The 16,917-nt window shown below is 36.6% G+C and overlaps 1 protein-coding gene across 2 annotated transcripts; it reads left to right on the top strand.

Annotated features, from left to right (window-relative positions):
* The first annotated feature begins 1,532 nt into the window (after positions 1–1,532).
* LOC100334841 (5-hydroxytryptamine receptor 3A) lies at positions 1,533–15,671 on the top strand. Of its 2 annotated transcripts, none has more exons than XM_009296505.5 (9): positions 1,533–2,076; positions 3,398–3,564; positions 3,641–3,685; positions 3,767–3,876; positions 6,200–6,369; positions 8,226–8,386; positions 10,268–10,478; positions 10,667–10,930; positions 11,712–15,671. In XM_009296505.5, exons 1-9 carry the CDS (start codon positions 2,028–2,030, stop codon positions 11,936–11,938), a joined length of 1,404 nt encoding a protein of 467 aa, XP_009294780.1. In that variant the 5' UTR covers positions 1,533–2,027; the 3' UTR covers positions 11,939–15,671. The 2 variants fall into 2 exon arrangements, with proteins under 2 accessions (XP_009294780.1, XP_021325313.2); XM_021469638.3 differs by lacking the exon at positions 1,533–2,076 and adding an exon at positions 2,415–3,053.
* Positions 15,672–16,917: the final 1,246 nt, after the last annotated feature.

The following is a 16,917-nucleotide window of genomic DNA, read 5'->3' as shown; positions in this document are numbered from 1 at the left end:
CTCTTTATCCCTCCTTTCTGCTTTATAGACATGCTTAGTGAAAGTATCATCATATATAAACTTTAGTTTTGTCGACTTTCAAAACTAAACACCTGGCACCTCTTCACAAAAGGCTTTCTCCGGTTTCACGGCGCATGAGCGGCGCGTTTTTTATCAGCGTGCATGTAAACAACCGGGATTCACACACGAGCGCGTGAGCCACACGGGAATGGTTTTCTGCGCGCACGCGTCAGTTTGCTTTCACCAGCGTTGTTTCGGTTGCACATAGAGAACGCGTGAAAAAGATGTGAACGGCCCTTAATGTCTTTATTCTGGAATTGCCACTCTAAGTTAACACACGTGCATAAAGTAAATAGTATCCCAATGCTTTTACTAGGGGATGTTTTTGTTGCATTAAAATTAATAATATCAACAGCAAAATCATATTGGGGTGGCCACAGGGGTGGCCAGAGTTTACCCAGGGGTGGCCATGGCCACCCCTGGCCACCCCTTGGAGGCGCCCCTGGCTGTGGGCGATTCAAATCATGCCGTGTGAATTGAGTTTTGACTGAAAATAACATCAGCAATCGCCTACAGCCAATGAGAGAGCTGCATTCACTTGCGTGTTCGTGTGTGTATACCTGCTGCCGGCCAGCGGGAGGCTGGGGGAGAAGTTAAAAGTGCTCTTTTTCGGTTTATTTGGACCCACGAAATGGAGGAAAAACTAGTGGAGGTTTGACAGGACTCAGGAGCAACCGTGTCTGTTTGACGTTTCATACAGAAAGAAATTAGTTTATTATTAACGTTGAGGAGAAATGGCTAATTCCCTTTAAACCCAGGTGAGCAAACATGTACATGTTCTACCCCATTAAAGGCTTCTTTCTCATTATGTAGTCAATAACAAAAGATATACTGCGTGTTTTTGGCTGTGAGACGTAGTTTGGACGAAGTTGTCGGCGATTCTTCCTATAGTAAAGTCATGCAATGTGAATGTCCCTGTCGCCGATCCATCTTGCAGTGTAAACAAAGCAGCGACGAATAGCTAGCCCAGATAGTCACACAGTGTGAAAACATCTGTGACATGACTACTTTAAAAATCATGCAGTCTGAACTCGGCATTAGCGGAAAATCAATTATAGAGCATGTTTGTCATGCTGTCCCAGGAGAGAGCCCTGAGCTCATGAGATCCTCGAGCCCGGGGGTTTGCATGCTCTCCCTGTGGGTTTCCTTCGGGTGCTCCAGTCTCCCCTACAGTCCAAAGACATGCGGTACATGTGAATTGGGTAGGCTAAATTGTCTGTAGTGAATGAGTGTGTGTGGATGTCTCCCAAGGATGGGTTGCGGCTGGAAGGGCATCCGCTGTGTAAAAACCTGCTGGATAAGTTAATGGTTCATTCCGCTGTGGCGACCCCAGATTTTTAAAGGGAATAAGCCGAAAAGAAATTGAATGAACGTTTTTCTATTATTAATATTGTTCCGGCCAAACTTAAAAAAAAACCTTGAGGTAAACTAAATAAATATGTGTATGAAAATTAGTTACTGGTTTCGTGTTTGTCTTTTTAAAGTGTTTACTGTGAGTTAATCCCTGTGGTTGTATGTTCCATTTGATTACTGAAATTAATATATTTCAATATGTGTGACTAAAAGAAGTCACCAGGAAATGCTTAAATCTGATCTAATTTCAATTCTAAACCTAGAAAACATACTGAAAATAGACACAACAACAAATACATTAATGGAGATTTGAAAAAAGAAACCGTGTCAACATCTTGAGCATTATAAAGGCTCAAGTGAAAATCTGGTGTTTTTCCTCTAATTAAAAGTGTGGCACTGAACATGTTTTTTACATCTACTGGAAAAACAAAATCACTAATGAAATCAGCCAACGCTATTAAAACGAAAAAGGTCACTGGTTATCGAAGGTGTGAAACAACATGTAACTGTACATGACGGTGCCAGAGATGAATAATCACATTTTAGCTGTGGAAGTAAGCAGTGCGATTTAAACTTCAGCAGTTTTAACCAAAAGGATATCTCCTCAGTGGATTATGAGACGTCTATGGCATTTTCTTTTGGCTTACTTCATTCTGCTTACAGGTAAAAATGCTTTTTATTATAAAGATATTTATACTTTAATCAGTTTATGCTTTGTTTAAAACAAAAAATGAAATACCTACAGGGATTCGGCACTTGTATTTAAGTTAGTTTTATTTTAAAGCAGGCTGAAAGAAAGCCTATGGCGAGAGGTATATATTTGTACTTTATATCCTCAAATATGCATGTTTCTTAAAAGAAACCTTTTCAGTGTTTAGCTAGATAAATAAATAAATTAACAGCTGAAAAATTAAATAAAATGACCTCAAAACATTTTTAATGAACACATTAAACTTAAAAAAAAAAAAAAAACAAAGGGCTGTCTGTATGAATTTGTTTTTACTCATCTCATTTGGTGAACATTTTGCCATAATTATAAATGCCGGTGTTCCCTATTTTCCCAACATTAAAATAACATTCTTATCTTTATCATCTTTATACTGCAGAGCATAAACTTTAATTTCTTACCTCAAAACTTTCTAAAGAGCCTCAATCCTGCTGCCATCTCAATATGGACTTGGGATGATATTGATTTCATCATTCCTCATGCTGCACGATTTGTTTAATGATTCAAAGATAACTATAGAAATTATAACATTGATTATATAGGCTAATGTTAAATGAAAAGGAATGTTTTTTTTTTTTTGCCGATGAACGACTGGCAGCCAATCAGAATCCACCCTGCTGTGAAGAGCGCCAAATTTAAAAGAACTGAAACTGATTTTCCTGCTGATAAGCGATTGGCAGCCAATCAGAATCCGCTCTGCTGTAAAGAGCGCCAAATTTAAAGCGACAGAAACGGGTTTTCCCGCTGATAAACGATTGACAGCCAATCAGAATCCGCCTAGCTGTAAAAAGCGCCAAATTTAAAGGGACTGAAACGTTTTTTTTTTGTTGTTGTTTTTTTTACCTGATGAACAATATGTTGACAGCCAATCAGAAATCAGTCTGCTTGAAAGTTTAAATCGGCCGAGGAGCAGGTATGGACGCCATGATTATCCTTAAATGTTATATTTTAATTGTTTATGTTCAAAAATCCTTAGGAAAATGTTTTTTTTTTTTTTTTTGATTGCTTTTTGAATAACCACACTTTTACTACAATAATATGCCATGATTAAACTATGATTAGAGTAGCAAAACCATGGTTAACCATGTTGTAAAACCACTTTTTGTTGTTTTTTGGAACAATTTTAAATAATGTAAACGGGTATGCAGAAGTATTTTCTATTTCAGCATTTGCACCAATATAAATTGTTAATAAACATGAAAACACACCAAATGAAGTCGCTAAGCCAGTTTTCCTGGTTTGTTGTGATATTTGTAGTGTCGCCATGTCTGGTGAATATGCTTCGATGTGAAGAAGGACAAAGTGGACCTTCGTATGAATCTTTGCAGGAAGTGATTAACCGGAAGTCCTTCAGACCTTCAATAAACCTCAACACCCCGACCATCACCAACATCTCCTTCACGCTCTATGCTATTTTGGGAGTGGTGAGTCAACACGGGACTAGCTCTAAGTGTCTAGTTATATACTAAAAATACACTAGAAGTGTGGTCTGTTTTGCAGAATGAAAAAGCGCAGATCCTTACCACATTCCTCTGGCTCAGACTGGTAGGTTTGGTGCATAAAAGATGTTTAAATAATTGCTTGACTATGACATTAACAATGTTTTTTAATAATGTTTGGTTTTAGTACTGGTTCCACGAGTTCCTCATTTGGGAGCCTGAACTCTGTGATGACATTACAAAGATCTCTCTTCCAGTCGCAGATCTCTGGACTCCTGATATCATCGTTTATGAGTTGCAAGTGTCCTTCACTGAGGACTTTTTTATTATACTGTGGAGAATAAATGTAGGCATTTCATTTATGTAAAGAGATGCTGTGTGAATGCACTAACCAAATGCATCTAATGTCTAAAGGGCATTCATTTAACAAATATATAAATAAATATACATGCATACATACAGTGGAAGTCTGAATTATTAGCCCCCTTTGATTTTTTTTTCTTTTTTAAGTATTTCCTAAAAGATGTTTAAGAGAGCAAGGACATTTACACAGTATGTCTGATAATATTTTTTCTTCTGGAGAAAGTCTTATTTCGGCTAGAATAAAAGAAGTTTTTAATTTTTTAAAAACCATTTTAGGTACAAAACTATTAGCACCTTTAAGCTATATATTTTCTCGAAAGTCTACAGAACAAACCATCATACAATAACTTGCCTAATTACCCTAGTTTGCCTAGTTAACCTGATTAACCTTTAAATGTTTTTTAAGCTGTATAGAAGTGTCTTAAAGAATATCTAGTCTAATATTATTTACTGTCATCATGGCAAAGAGAAAATAAATCAGCTATTAGAGATCAGTTATTAAAACTATTATGTTTAGAAATGTGTTGAAAAAAAATCTTCTCTCTGTAAACAAATTGGGGGGAAAAATAAACGGGGGGTGATTAATTCAGGGGGGCTAACAGTTCTGACTTCAACCGTATATTTATATATATTTATATATATATATATATATATATATATATATATATATATATATATATATATATATATATTTATATATATATATATATATATATATATATATATATATATATATATATATATATATATTTTATATATATATATATATATATATATATATATATATTTATATATATATATATATATATATATATATATATATATTTATATATATATATATATATATTTATATATATATATATATATATATATATATATATATATATATATATATATATATTTTTATATATATATATATATATATATATATATATATATATATATATATTTATATATATATATATATATATATATATATATATATATATATATATATATATATATATATATATATTTATATATATATATATATATATTTATATATATATATATATATATATATTTATATATATATATATATATATATATATATATATATATATATATATATATATATATATATTTATATATATATATATATATATATATATATATATATATATATATATATATTTATATATATATATATATATTTATATATATATATATTTATATATATATATATATATATTTATATATATATATATATTTATATATATATATATATATATATATATATATATATATATATATATATATATATTATGCAATAATTTCAAATCTTGTTTTTGTCAATTCTTTAAATTTTCATATTTAATCCAAAAAAGGTATTTTGCTCTAAAGTACACGTTGAAAAATGCTCGACCTACAGTGGTGTGAAAAAGTGTTTGCCCCCTTATTGATTTCTTTTATTGATTTATTTTTCTTGGCAGCGCTGATGCGTACCTCTCAAAAAAAATGTAACTACACGTCGCAACGGCCTGTAGCGCAAGCTTTGTGATTGGTCATCTTGGTAGCGCTGACGAGTCTGGGCGGGACCGAGAGCCGCGCGAGCCCGATGGAGCGATTGTTTACAATTGTACAGTCTCATGAAGGAGCTCCGGATGGAAAGTTTTGTTTTGTGTTTACCTCATGGTTAAAGCTGTTGCACTTCCGCCTGTTCCTGCCTCAAAATTAGCGAGTTTGAGCCACTTGTACATTCAGGAACCGTTCCAAAAAAAAAAAAAAAAACACCAGCGAAGAAACATGACAAAGAGGAACATAAACACCTACTGCCAACTAGCGTTTCGGAAGTGCAGACCAACAGAAAAAGCGTGTAGAAAAAGCTACGCCCGTTACATGCGCCGTGGGTCACGACGAACACGACGCAGAAGTATAAACCAGGCTTAAGGGGGCAAACACTTCTTTCACACCATTGCATGTACACCATTTGTTTTTTAGATGTTAAGTGTTGCCACCTTGTGGAAAAACTAGGTTGTGTATTAAATACATATTTTCTTATACAAATTATAATCTACAAATGAGCCACACATATCCGGCCACAAAATGAATGTATATTTAAGTATATTCACTCATTTTCTTTCGGCTTAGTCCCTTATTTATCAGGGGTCACCACAGCAGAATGAACTGCCAACTATTCCAGCATTAATATTGGGTTTTCATTTAATATAGGCTAAAAGTGAAAATGTTTTTGTTTATTCTCTCTTCTTCTGTTTAGTGTGGATGATGATGTGTCTCAGGCCTGTCCTTACGTGTATGTGAACCACACGGGCCACATCCGCTACGACAGGATGCTGAGGCTGGTTAGCGCCTGTAACCTGCAGATCTTCAGTTTCCCTTTCGACATACAGAACTGCACCTTCACCTTCGGCTCCTACATGCACACCAGTAACAGCTCCGCCTCCATTGCATTGCATTGCCTTGTGTGTTTCTGTGAAGGCCCACTTAAACCTTTTAAAAGTGATGGAAGGGAAGTTAAACACATTTATTTCTCATTTTAAAAATGGCGAACTAAAAAATGGAAAATATTTTATTTTATTCAGCTTTGTTTTGCTTATTTTAAAATTACCCTTAAGAGAAATAGCCAACATTTCAAGGCAAGGCACTATAGATGAATAGTAATATATATATATATATATATATATATATATATATATATATATATAATAATAATAATAATAATAACTGGCACCATATTTCCCCAGTTGATTAATTACACTGTTAATGGTTTCCTGTAAAATCTACAGCAACTTACTGGTAGCAGTTGGCCTGTAAAATACTGCAGATCAATTACAGCAAAATACTGTATTTACATTTATAGCACCATTTATCTTGCTGCATATGAATTTACCAAATTGCATGTATATATTTACTGTAAAACAAGTAATTTTCACAATTTCACTTTAAAATACAGTAACTTATACTACATACACTAACTGGCCACTTTAATAGGTACACTTTACTAATACTAGGTTGGACCCCCTTTTGCCTTCAGAACTGCCTTAATCCTTCGTGGCAGAGATTCAACAAGGTACTGGAAATATTCCTCTGAGATTTTGCTCTATTTTCACATGATAGCATCACACAATTGCTGCAGATTTGTCGGCTGCACATCCATGATGTGAATCTCCCGTTCTACCACATCCCAAAGGTGCTCTATTAGATTAATACTGGTGACTGTGCAGGCCATTTGAGTGCGGTAAACTCATTGTCATGTTCAAGAAACCAGTCTGAGATGATTCACGCTTTATGACATGGCATGCTATCCTGCTGGAAGTAGCCATCAGAAGATGGAGACACTGTGGTCATAAAGGGATGGACATGGTCAGCAGCAATACTCAGGTAGGCTGTGGCGTTGAGACGGTGCTCAGTTGATACTAATGGACCCAAACAGTGGCAAGAAAATATCCACGACACCATTACACCAACACCACCAGCCTGAACCATTGATACAAGGCAGGAGGGATACATGCTTTCATGTTGTTGACACCAAATTCTGACCCAACCATCTGAATGTGGTAGCAGAAATGGAGACTCATCAGAGCAGGCAACGTTTCTCCAATCTTCTAGTGTCCAGTTTTGGTGAGTCTGTGTGAATTGTAGCCTCAGTTTCCTGTTCTTAGCTGACAGGAGCGGCACCTGGTGTGGTCTTCTGCTGCTGTAGCCCATCTGCCTCAAGGTTGGACGTGTTGTGTGTTCAGAGATGCTCTTCTGCAGACCTCGGTTGTAACGAGTGCTTATTTGAGTTACTGTTGCCTTTCTATCAGCTGGAACCAGTCTGGCCATTCTCCTCTGATCTCTGGCATCAACAAGGCATTTGCGCCCACAGAACTGCCGCTCACTGGATATTTGCTCTTTTTCAGACCATTCTCTGTAAACCCTAGAGATGGTTGTGCGTGAAAATCCCAGTAGATCAGCAGTTTCTGAAATACTCAGACCAGCCCGCCTGGAACCAACAACCATGCCCCGTTCAAAGTCATTTAAATCACCTTTCTCTTCCATTCTGATGCTCAGTTTATCTACATGCCTAAATGCATTGAGTTGCTGCCATGTGATTGGCTAATTAGAAATTTTCGATAACAAGCAGTTGGGGGGGTGTACCTATTAAAGTGGCCGGTGAGTGTATATTTAGCCTTTTCTCCATTTCTCACACAATTTTCACTCATAAACATGCATGTGTGCACCCTTGTCAAAACATTGAAGCTGGTTTGAAGTGACTTCTAACAGTTGTACAACTCTTCCAGTAAAGGACGTGAGAGTCAGTCCAGCACTCTCCTTTAAGGAGATGACCGAGAACTCCAAACGTTACCTGCAGGCCAGTGGAGAATGGGAGCTGGTGGTGATTTTGGGCGATGTGGACATTTTGAATTTTGGAATAGACGAATGGGACATCATCACTTTTTGGGTGAGGAAGAGTTAAAAATGGTTGTTAATAATAGCTTATTACATGACTCTCTGGAGTACTTGATTCTGATTGGTCAATCGCGACATCACAATGTATGTTGAATAAGGGATCGAGTACATCCAAGCGGTTGTTATTATAGAATAAAGCTTAATAGGTTTATCAGCAGCTTGTTGTATATGACTGAAGGGCTTTATTATGCGAGAAACATGCCTGGATGTACTTTATCCCGGTAGTCACAGCCTCATACATCAGCGATCACAAATCTTTGGTTAAACGTCTGTGCTTATGGCACACTTTTCTGCAAAGACTCCAGCAGATCTTCAGTCGTCCTCTGATTGGTTTAAACTAGGGCTGGGCGATTTTTTCGATTAAATTCGAATTTACGTTTTAAGACGATTAAATTTTGAATCAAATTGAGAAATCGCGATTTAAAAAAATATATATATTTAATACGTTATAATGTCACCAATGCGCTTTGGTTCACTCTCTGTATGAACAGGAAGCACACCAGAAGCGCCTCTCGGCGACGCACCGCACAGCACCACGCAGCGCCATAGATTTTAGAATTCTAAACAGATTTCTATACACACACACACACACACACCGGCGCCACCCAGCCACGATTTACGAAGCAGTTCTCATTTCAGCCGGCCCACAGAGCGCCATCTGATTAGTTTCATGTTAAATATCATGCGAATGTGCGCGTTTGGTGTGTGATAGTTTAAACTGTCATGTGCGCGCCGTGTCGCGGCGCTTCTGGTGTGCGACCTGCTTGACTGCCTGTTAAAGCGTGAAGTCATGTAGGATTTTACTTGATGCATGTCTGTGTGGATTGTCAAGACATTCCTTCAAGTCGATAAACTCGATCTCAACATGTATGAAGGACATAAAAGCCTGCCATGTGAAAAACCACGACGATCTTTTGGTTTGAGCACGAGTAGTGAGGGCCAGTAGCAGTGAAAATGAAAGTACCCGCCCCCATGACGTCATTTAGCGGACCTAGTTGAAAACCAGACAGATCAGCCAGCATTATTCAGAAAGTGGAGCAAAGCGCATCAAATGATCGGTATTTAAAGGGGGAAAAAAAGAAAAATATATTAAATATATTATTTTATATTAGACACACATCTGGTGCTTGTATTTGCTCCTGCTTTACGATAAACTGTATATATATATGTATACATATACATACATATATATATATATATATATACATATATACATACATATATATATATATATATACATATATACATACATATATATATATATATATATATACATATATATACATATACATATATATATATATATATATACATATATACATACATATATATATATATATACATATATATACATATACATATATATATATATATATATACATATACACATATATATATACATATATATATATACATATACACATATATATATATATATATATATATACATATATATACATATACATATATATATACATATACATATATATACATATACATATATATACATATACATATATATATATATATACATATACACATATATATATACATATATATATATATACATATACACATATATATATATATATATATATATATATATATATATATATATATATATATATATATATATATATATATATACATATATATATATACATATATATATACATATATATATACAGTTTATATACATATATATACTGTTTAATGTTCTATAATGTTCTATGTGAAGCTGTTTTGACAATCTACATCGTAAAAACCTTACAGAAATAAAGATGAATTAAATTAATAAAGTTCCTTCAACATCATTTGCTTTGAATAAAACTGTGTGCCAAATCTGTAATTGCACCGTCTTTCCATCCTGCAGGTGGTGATAAAGCGTCGGCCGATCCTGTATGTGGTGAACCTGATAATCCCCAGCGCCTTCCTCATGATCATTGATATCCTCTCCTTCTACCTGCCGCCTCACAGCGTCGACCGATCCTCTTTCAAAATGACCCTCATTCTGGGATATACAGTGTTTCTCCTCATCATGAACGACCTGCTTCCCAGCACTGCTAACGGGACACCTTTAATAGGTCGGTTGCTAGGGCCAATGCACTGGACTATTTTGCACTGTACATACCTGTTTTATGTAGTGTGTGTGTGATTTTGTAAGCAATCCAGATTTTTTGCCCTAGTATATGTGCCCCAAATAACCTTTAAGCAAATCTCAATCTAAAACAATGTTGTATTATACTAATAATATTTTGTTTTATTTCTTCAGGCATCTATTTCTCAGTGTGTTTGGCACTCATGGTCTTAAGTCTACTGGAGACGGTACTGATCACCTGCGTTCTCCACCACAATTCCATGAAGTACAGGCCGGTGCCACACTGGGTACAAGTTCTGGTCATACGATTCATCGCTCGACTCATTTGCTACAGTTTCCCCGAAGACCCTTTGGCCAAATTTGAAGAGAAACAAGACACCAATCCATGGGTTGCCCAGTCTACAGAATCAACATCCGGTCAACAGATAGCCACTAACGGTGGGTAGCAAATACACCAATACAAAACACAGATCCCAAAGTCTCTTTTAAGGCAAGTAATTTCACTCGGCGGCCATGTTTGAAACACCACTCAGGCAGTATCCTTAGGCGTTCTGTTTTAATGGCGAAACATTGAAGTCTCCAAAATTGCTTGCCAAGCTTAAGATTACATTTCATATTAGGAATCACCAATAAAATTAAACGCCTGTCTCTTTAGTTTCATTTCTAAATCAGAGAACATCTGCAGGTCTGGTCCAAGATCCTCCCCTGAAGAATCGTCAGTCTAACGCCCCAATCACACGAGGCTTCAGCGTCAACGCTTCCCATTCACTTTGAATGGGTGACATCAGGCATTGCCGAACTGCATTGTGGATCCATCAGCACCGCTTCAGAGGCGTTGCTCGCTGCAGAAGTTGGGACTAGCTCAACTTTTCAAGCGCCAACGTAAACTTCAGCCAATCAGATCGCTGTATGCAAATACACCAGCTAGACAGTGGCCTATTGCTGACTGAATTTCATTGGCTGACGCTGCTATGACGATTGCTTCAGCCCCAACTTCAGACACGCCTTCAGTCAAGCGTTTACGCTAAAGCCCCGTGTGAACGGGGCGTAATAGCATCACTGATTGGATCCTGTACTAGAAGGCGGGGCTTTATTTGCCATATTGACCGTAACACCTTTCCCCCGTTTAAAACTATACGAGTGAACTATCTTGTGTATTCTATAGTCTTTCCCGATATTAATTTTCAGATGTTTGTTTTGTTTTTTTGGTGTCCACTAGCATCTGGAACCATGACACTGGACGTACCCGAGCTCAGACAGATCAGTCAGGATCTTAAAGAGATGAGCACTTATTTGTCTATTCTACGAAAGGAAGATCATCTGCAGAACCAGTGGTGCCATGTTGGATACATCTTGGATTTCCTCCTTTTCCGCATTTACTTGCTGATAATCACAGGTTATGCACTTGTAATCATATGCATGTGGTGCATATGGATGAACCAGTAGGAAGAGTCCGGCGTAGAGTTTAAAAATCTAAATCTTAATTACAGATCTTTGGGTTGTTTTCTCAGTTCATTAGGGATAAAGTTATAATGAAAAGAAATCGATTGAGATTGTTTGTTTTTTAATAACTTATACAGATTTGGTGCATGCTATTACAAGGTCAAATAATAGAAAAATGCTTACATATAAGGGAAACCAATTATTTGCTGATATATATTAGTTAGCATGTTTATGTGACCGATAATCAATAACAAAACCTGGAACATTTACTGTCATGGAACCGATATTACAAAACCGATATAAGACAATCAAAAATTGTACAAAGTAAATGTATTATTGGTTAAATCATTTATTTGTTGATCAGTTTGAATGTGAAATGTAACATACATAAATTTGCATCTGTGATCGATAACCGATAAGCAAAATAAAATAAAGGTAGATCTGATATCATAAAACTCATATCGGTTTAAATGAAAATAAACTGCTTGAAAAAAAAAAATGCTTAACAGCATGGAAAATTTTGCTAAAAAATTATTGGATCTCTTGCTGTGATTATATGCATTATTATTTTTCCGCCAATAAAAGATAGACAAGACTTATCTGTTTATCGGTGGATCATATAAAACACAATCAATATCGGTTTATGGAAAAATGCTTAAATATTAGGAAAATATGGATAAAACCAGTAAAATTATTTGGGTATTTGATTATGGAACGAGTAGTGATTACTTACTTGTGTATCTGGCTGATAACCAGTATCGAAAAATAGTGGTGAGCAAAGCGAGGCTTCATGAAACCCTAAAACAGTCGAAGCAAATGTGTTGAAGCTTCGAAATGTTTAGAAACCCCACTCTACGGTGACACCTAGTGTTCATTTGTTATGTATTGCACTGAAACGGCTTCAGCAAAGAACAGTTGAGCACAGTCCACTAGGCCATATGAGACAGTAATCTTTTCTGACGCTGTCAGTCAAATGCAAATTCGCCAGGTCTCGAAACGCTTCTAAACTGATCGATGCTTTGAATTAGAGGTCTGCATTCCTGACCAGATTTCTGTGGCCCGGGAATAAATTTTCGAATAAAGCGCGGGAACAGTCGGTAACTGGTTTAATTTTGGACTGGAGCAGCCGGTCTAACAATATCGCTCCCGACTCCCGAGCGAGCGAGCACGCGTATATATGTGTATGAAGACAGCGTGAGGCTGCGTTTAGCTTGTTTGTTGCTGTGTGTGTGCGCGAATGAGAGAGAGCTTTATCTGTACGTGTGTGTGTTTGTTTATACAGAAAGCTTGTTATAGGCTGTCTGGACTCTGTATAGCTGGGTGGTTTTCGGTTTTGTTCTTCCCCCGCTCTTTAGCGTTAACGGGCGCGGCGGGTAGAAAATTGGGCAGGTTGGGGAGCGAGACAACAAATGCTGAATGTAAGCGAGAGCAGTCGAGCTAAAACCTGGCAGAAGCGGGATTCAAAATTTAGTCCCGCGCAGATCTCCACTTTGAATCGCTTTAGTCACGTGACCGGGTGACTTGGGTGTTTTTCAGATCATGCTTCAGAGCAGTGTTTCGAAACACTTGCGCTTCGGGATCTTAACACTGTGTCGAAACGTCAGTTTCACATCAGCCATCCCTATCGAAAACAGAATCATTTAGTGAGATGGAACCGATACTACAAAACCTAACTATGATTATGGAAAAAATGTTGTGATATTAGTAAAATTTAAGTAAATTTAAAGTATTGCTTGTTGACTACTAGCTGATTTTTACCCTGAGTGATTGAAAAGTAACATTTCTAATAAATATCCCTTAATTTGTAAAAAAAAAAAAGAAGCTTTTAAAGCTTTTGTAAAAGCACATTTGCAGAGCACAAAACAGAACTTGAATATTAAAAAATATATATTATTATTGACACAACCCGATTATCGGTATCTATATTAGTAAAATGCAGAGCATGAGCAAATCATGAAAAAACAGCTCATTATTAGTGGATCCAATATTACAGAACTTAAAATATATTACCAATAATACAACCCCTAAAGAGCAACCTGGATAACACCCTATTGAGCAATTACAGGCCAATCTCAAATCTCCCTTTCATTGGCAAAATCATTGAAAAAGTTGTTTTTAACCAGGTCAACAAGTTCTTAAACTTCAGGGGGTGTTTAGACAATTTTCAATCGGGGTTCAGAGCACATCACAGTACAGAGAGCGCTCTTATAAAGATAATCAATGATATACGCCTAAATACAGATTCAGGTAAAATAACAGTGCTGGTATTGCTGGATCTCAGTGCTGCATTTGACACTGTCGATCACAGCATACTTCTGGATAGGCTGGAAAACTGGGTTGGGCTATCTGGCACGGTCCTCAAATGGTTTAGAACTTACCTAGAAGGTAGAGGTTACCATGTCAGTATAGGTGACCATAGGTCGAGGTGGACACCCATGACGTGTGGAGTCCCACAAGGCTCGATTCTGGCACCTCTCCTGTTCAACCTTTACATGCTTCCTCTGAGCCAAATAATGAGAAAGAACCAAATCTCCTACCACAGCTATGCTGATGACACTCAGATCTACCTAGCCTTACAGCCTAATGACTACAGCCCCATTGACACCCTCTGCCAGTGCATCGATGAAGTGAGCAATTGGATGTGCCAAAACTTTCTTCAGTTAAACAAAGAGAAAACTGAAATTATTGTGTTTGGAAACAAAGATGAGGTTCTCAAGGTAAATGCGTACCTTGGCACTAAAGGTCAAATGACAAAAAATAAGGTCAAGAATCTTGGTGTGACTCTGGAGTCAGATCTGAGTTTCAACAGTCATGTCAAAGCAGTCAGTAAATCAGCATACTATCATCTCAAAAACATAGCAAGAATCAGATGCTTTGTTTCTAGTGAAGACTTAGAGAAACTTGTTCATGCTTTTATCAGCAGCAGGGTGGATTACTGTAATGGACTCCTCACTGGTCTTCCTAAAAAGACAGTCAGACAGTTGCAGCTCATCCAGAATGCTGCAGCCAGAATTCTGACCAGAACCAGAAAATCAGAGCACATCACACCTGTCCTCAGGTCTTTACACTGGCTGCCAGTTACATTCAGAATAGATTTTAAAGTATTATTACTGGTCTATAAATCACTAAACGGCCTAGGACCTAAATACATTACAGATATGCTCACTGAATACAAACCCAACAGATCACTCAGATCTTTAGGATCATATAAACTAGAAGTTCCAAGAGTTCAGTCAAAGCAGGGTGAATCGGCTTTTAGCCACTATGCCCCCGCTGCTGGAATCAGCTTCCAGAAATGATCAGATGTGCTCCAACATTAGGCACATTCAAATCAAGACTGAAAACACATCTGTTTAGCTGTGCCTTAACTGAATGAGCACTGTGCTGCGTCCGACAGATTGCACTATCATGTTTTTCTCTTCTTCTTCATTCTTTATATCACATTTTACCTGTTTTTATGTTTTGTTTTGTTTTTATGCATTTTTATTATTTGTTTTTATTTTTATTTTACTTGTTTCTTTTATTCTTCTTTATGTAAAGCACTTTGAATTGCCATTGTGTATGAAATGTGCTATATAAATAAACTTGCCTGCCTTGCCTAATCAGAAAAAATTGGGAGAGTATGGAAAATGCTAATAATAGAAAGTAGTGATTTCCAAATTTACTTTGACTTGTATTTTATTGCATTATTGCAACATTAATTAATATGTTCCTGTCTGCATTATTTAAAATTTCCATTTTTAAAAAAAAAAAAAAAACAATATTCTAATTTTGGTTCTTGCAACACATTTCAAAAAAGTTAGGACAGGAGCAATTTACGGCTAGTAATCTGTTAAACAGCCTAAATAATGATGTGATTTGAAACAGGTGATTGTAAATATGATTTGGTTCAAAAGAAGCATTCAAGAAAAATCTAGTCCTTTAGGAGCAAAGGTGGGCTGAGGATCGCCATTTTGCCAACAAATATGCGAGAAAATTATTGAAATGTTTAAAAACAATGCTCCTCAAAGAAAGATAAAAAGACATTTGGATATTTCACCAACAACAGTGCAGAACATCAGTAAAAGATTCAAAGAATCTGCAGGATTTCCAGTGCATAAAGGACAAGGGTGCAAGCCTAAGATGAGCTACCGTAATCTCTGATCCTTCAGGCGGCGCTGCATCAAGAATCATCATTCATCTATAAGCCAGATCACCACATGGGCTCAGGACTACTGTGGCAAACCTTTGTCAATTACCACAATACATAGTTACATCTACAAATGCCAGTTAAAAGTGTGCTGTGCCAAAAGGAAGCCCTATGTTAACAGTGTCCCGAAGCGCTATCGGCTTCTCTTGGCTCAAAGGCTTCTAGGATGGACCATCACACAGTGGAAACGTGTACTGTGGTCTGATGAAATAGTATATCAGGTATTTTTTGGGTAAAATGAACACCGTGTGCTACGGATCAAAAAGAAAAGAATCATCCAGACTGTCATAGTCAAGTGCCCTTGCCAAAGGTCACCTGCGCTTCTGTGATGAACCATTAATGCTGAAAAGCACATTGAGATTCTGGAGCACAATATACTGCTTACTTTTCAAGAGATGCTAATGAATATTTCAACAAGACGATCCAAAACCACATTCTGCACACATTACAAAGTCCTGGCTGTGAAGAAAAGGGATACAGATATTTGACTGGCCTGCCTGCAGTCCTGACCTGTCCCCAATAGAGAATCATTGTTGCATTTTGAAGCTCAAAATGCAATAACGAAGACCCTACACTGTTACCCACCTTAAGACTTGCTTGCAGGAAGAATGGGACAAAATGACACCTAAAACACTTCATCACTTGCTGTCTTCATTCCCTAAACGTCTATTAAGTGTTGTGAAAAGAAATGGCAGCTTTTCAAAGTGGTAAACACTTTACTGTCACTTTAACTTTTTTGAAATGTGTTGCAAGAACCAAAATGAGAATACGTGTTTATTTTGGAAACAATACA

Source organism: Danio rerio, chromosome 22, assembly GCF_049306965.1.
Source record: "Danio rerio strain Tuebingen ecotype United States chromosome 22, GRCz12tu, whole genome shotgun sequence".
In the NCBI taxonomy this organism is placed as follows: domain Eukaryota; kingdom Metazoa; phylum Chordata; class Actinopteri; order Cypriniformes; family Danionidae; genus Danio; species Danio rerio.
This window is presented reverse-complemented; position numbering and strand designations above follow the sequence as displayed.

Excerpts from the sequence above, each read along its gene's own strand:
- LOC100334841 (XM_009296505.5), top strand. The coding sequence starts at position 2,028 with ATGAGACGTCTATGGCATTTTCTTTTGGCTTACTTCATTCTGCTTACA. Across the intron at positions 6,370-8,225 it reads CGGCTCCTACATGCACACCA|TAAAGGACGTGAGAGTCAGT; the intron begins GTAACAGCTCCG and ends CAACTCTTCCAG. Across the intron at positions 10,479-10,666 it reads TAACGGGACACCTTTAATAG|GCATCTATTTCTCAGTGTGT; the intron begins GTCGGTTGCTAG and ends TTATTTCTTCAG.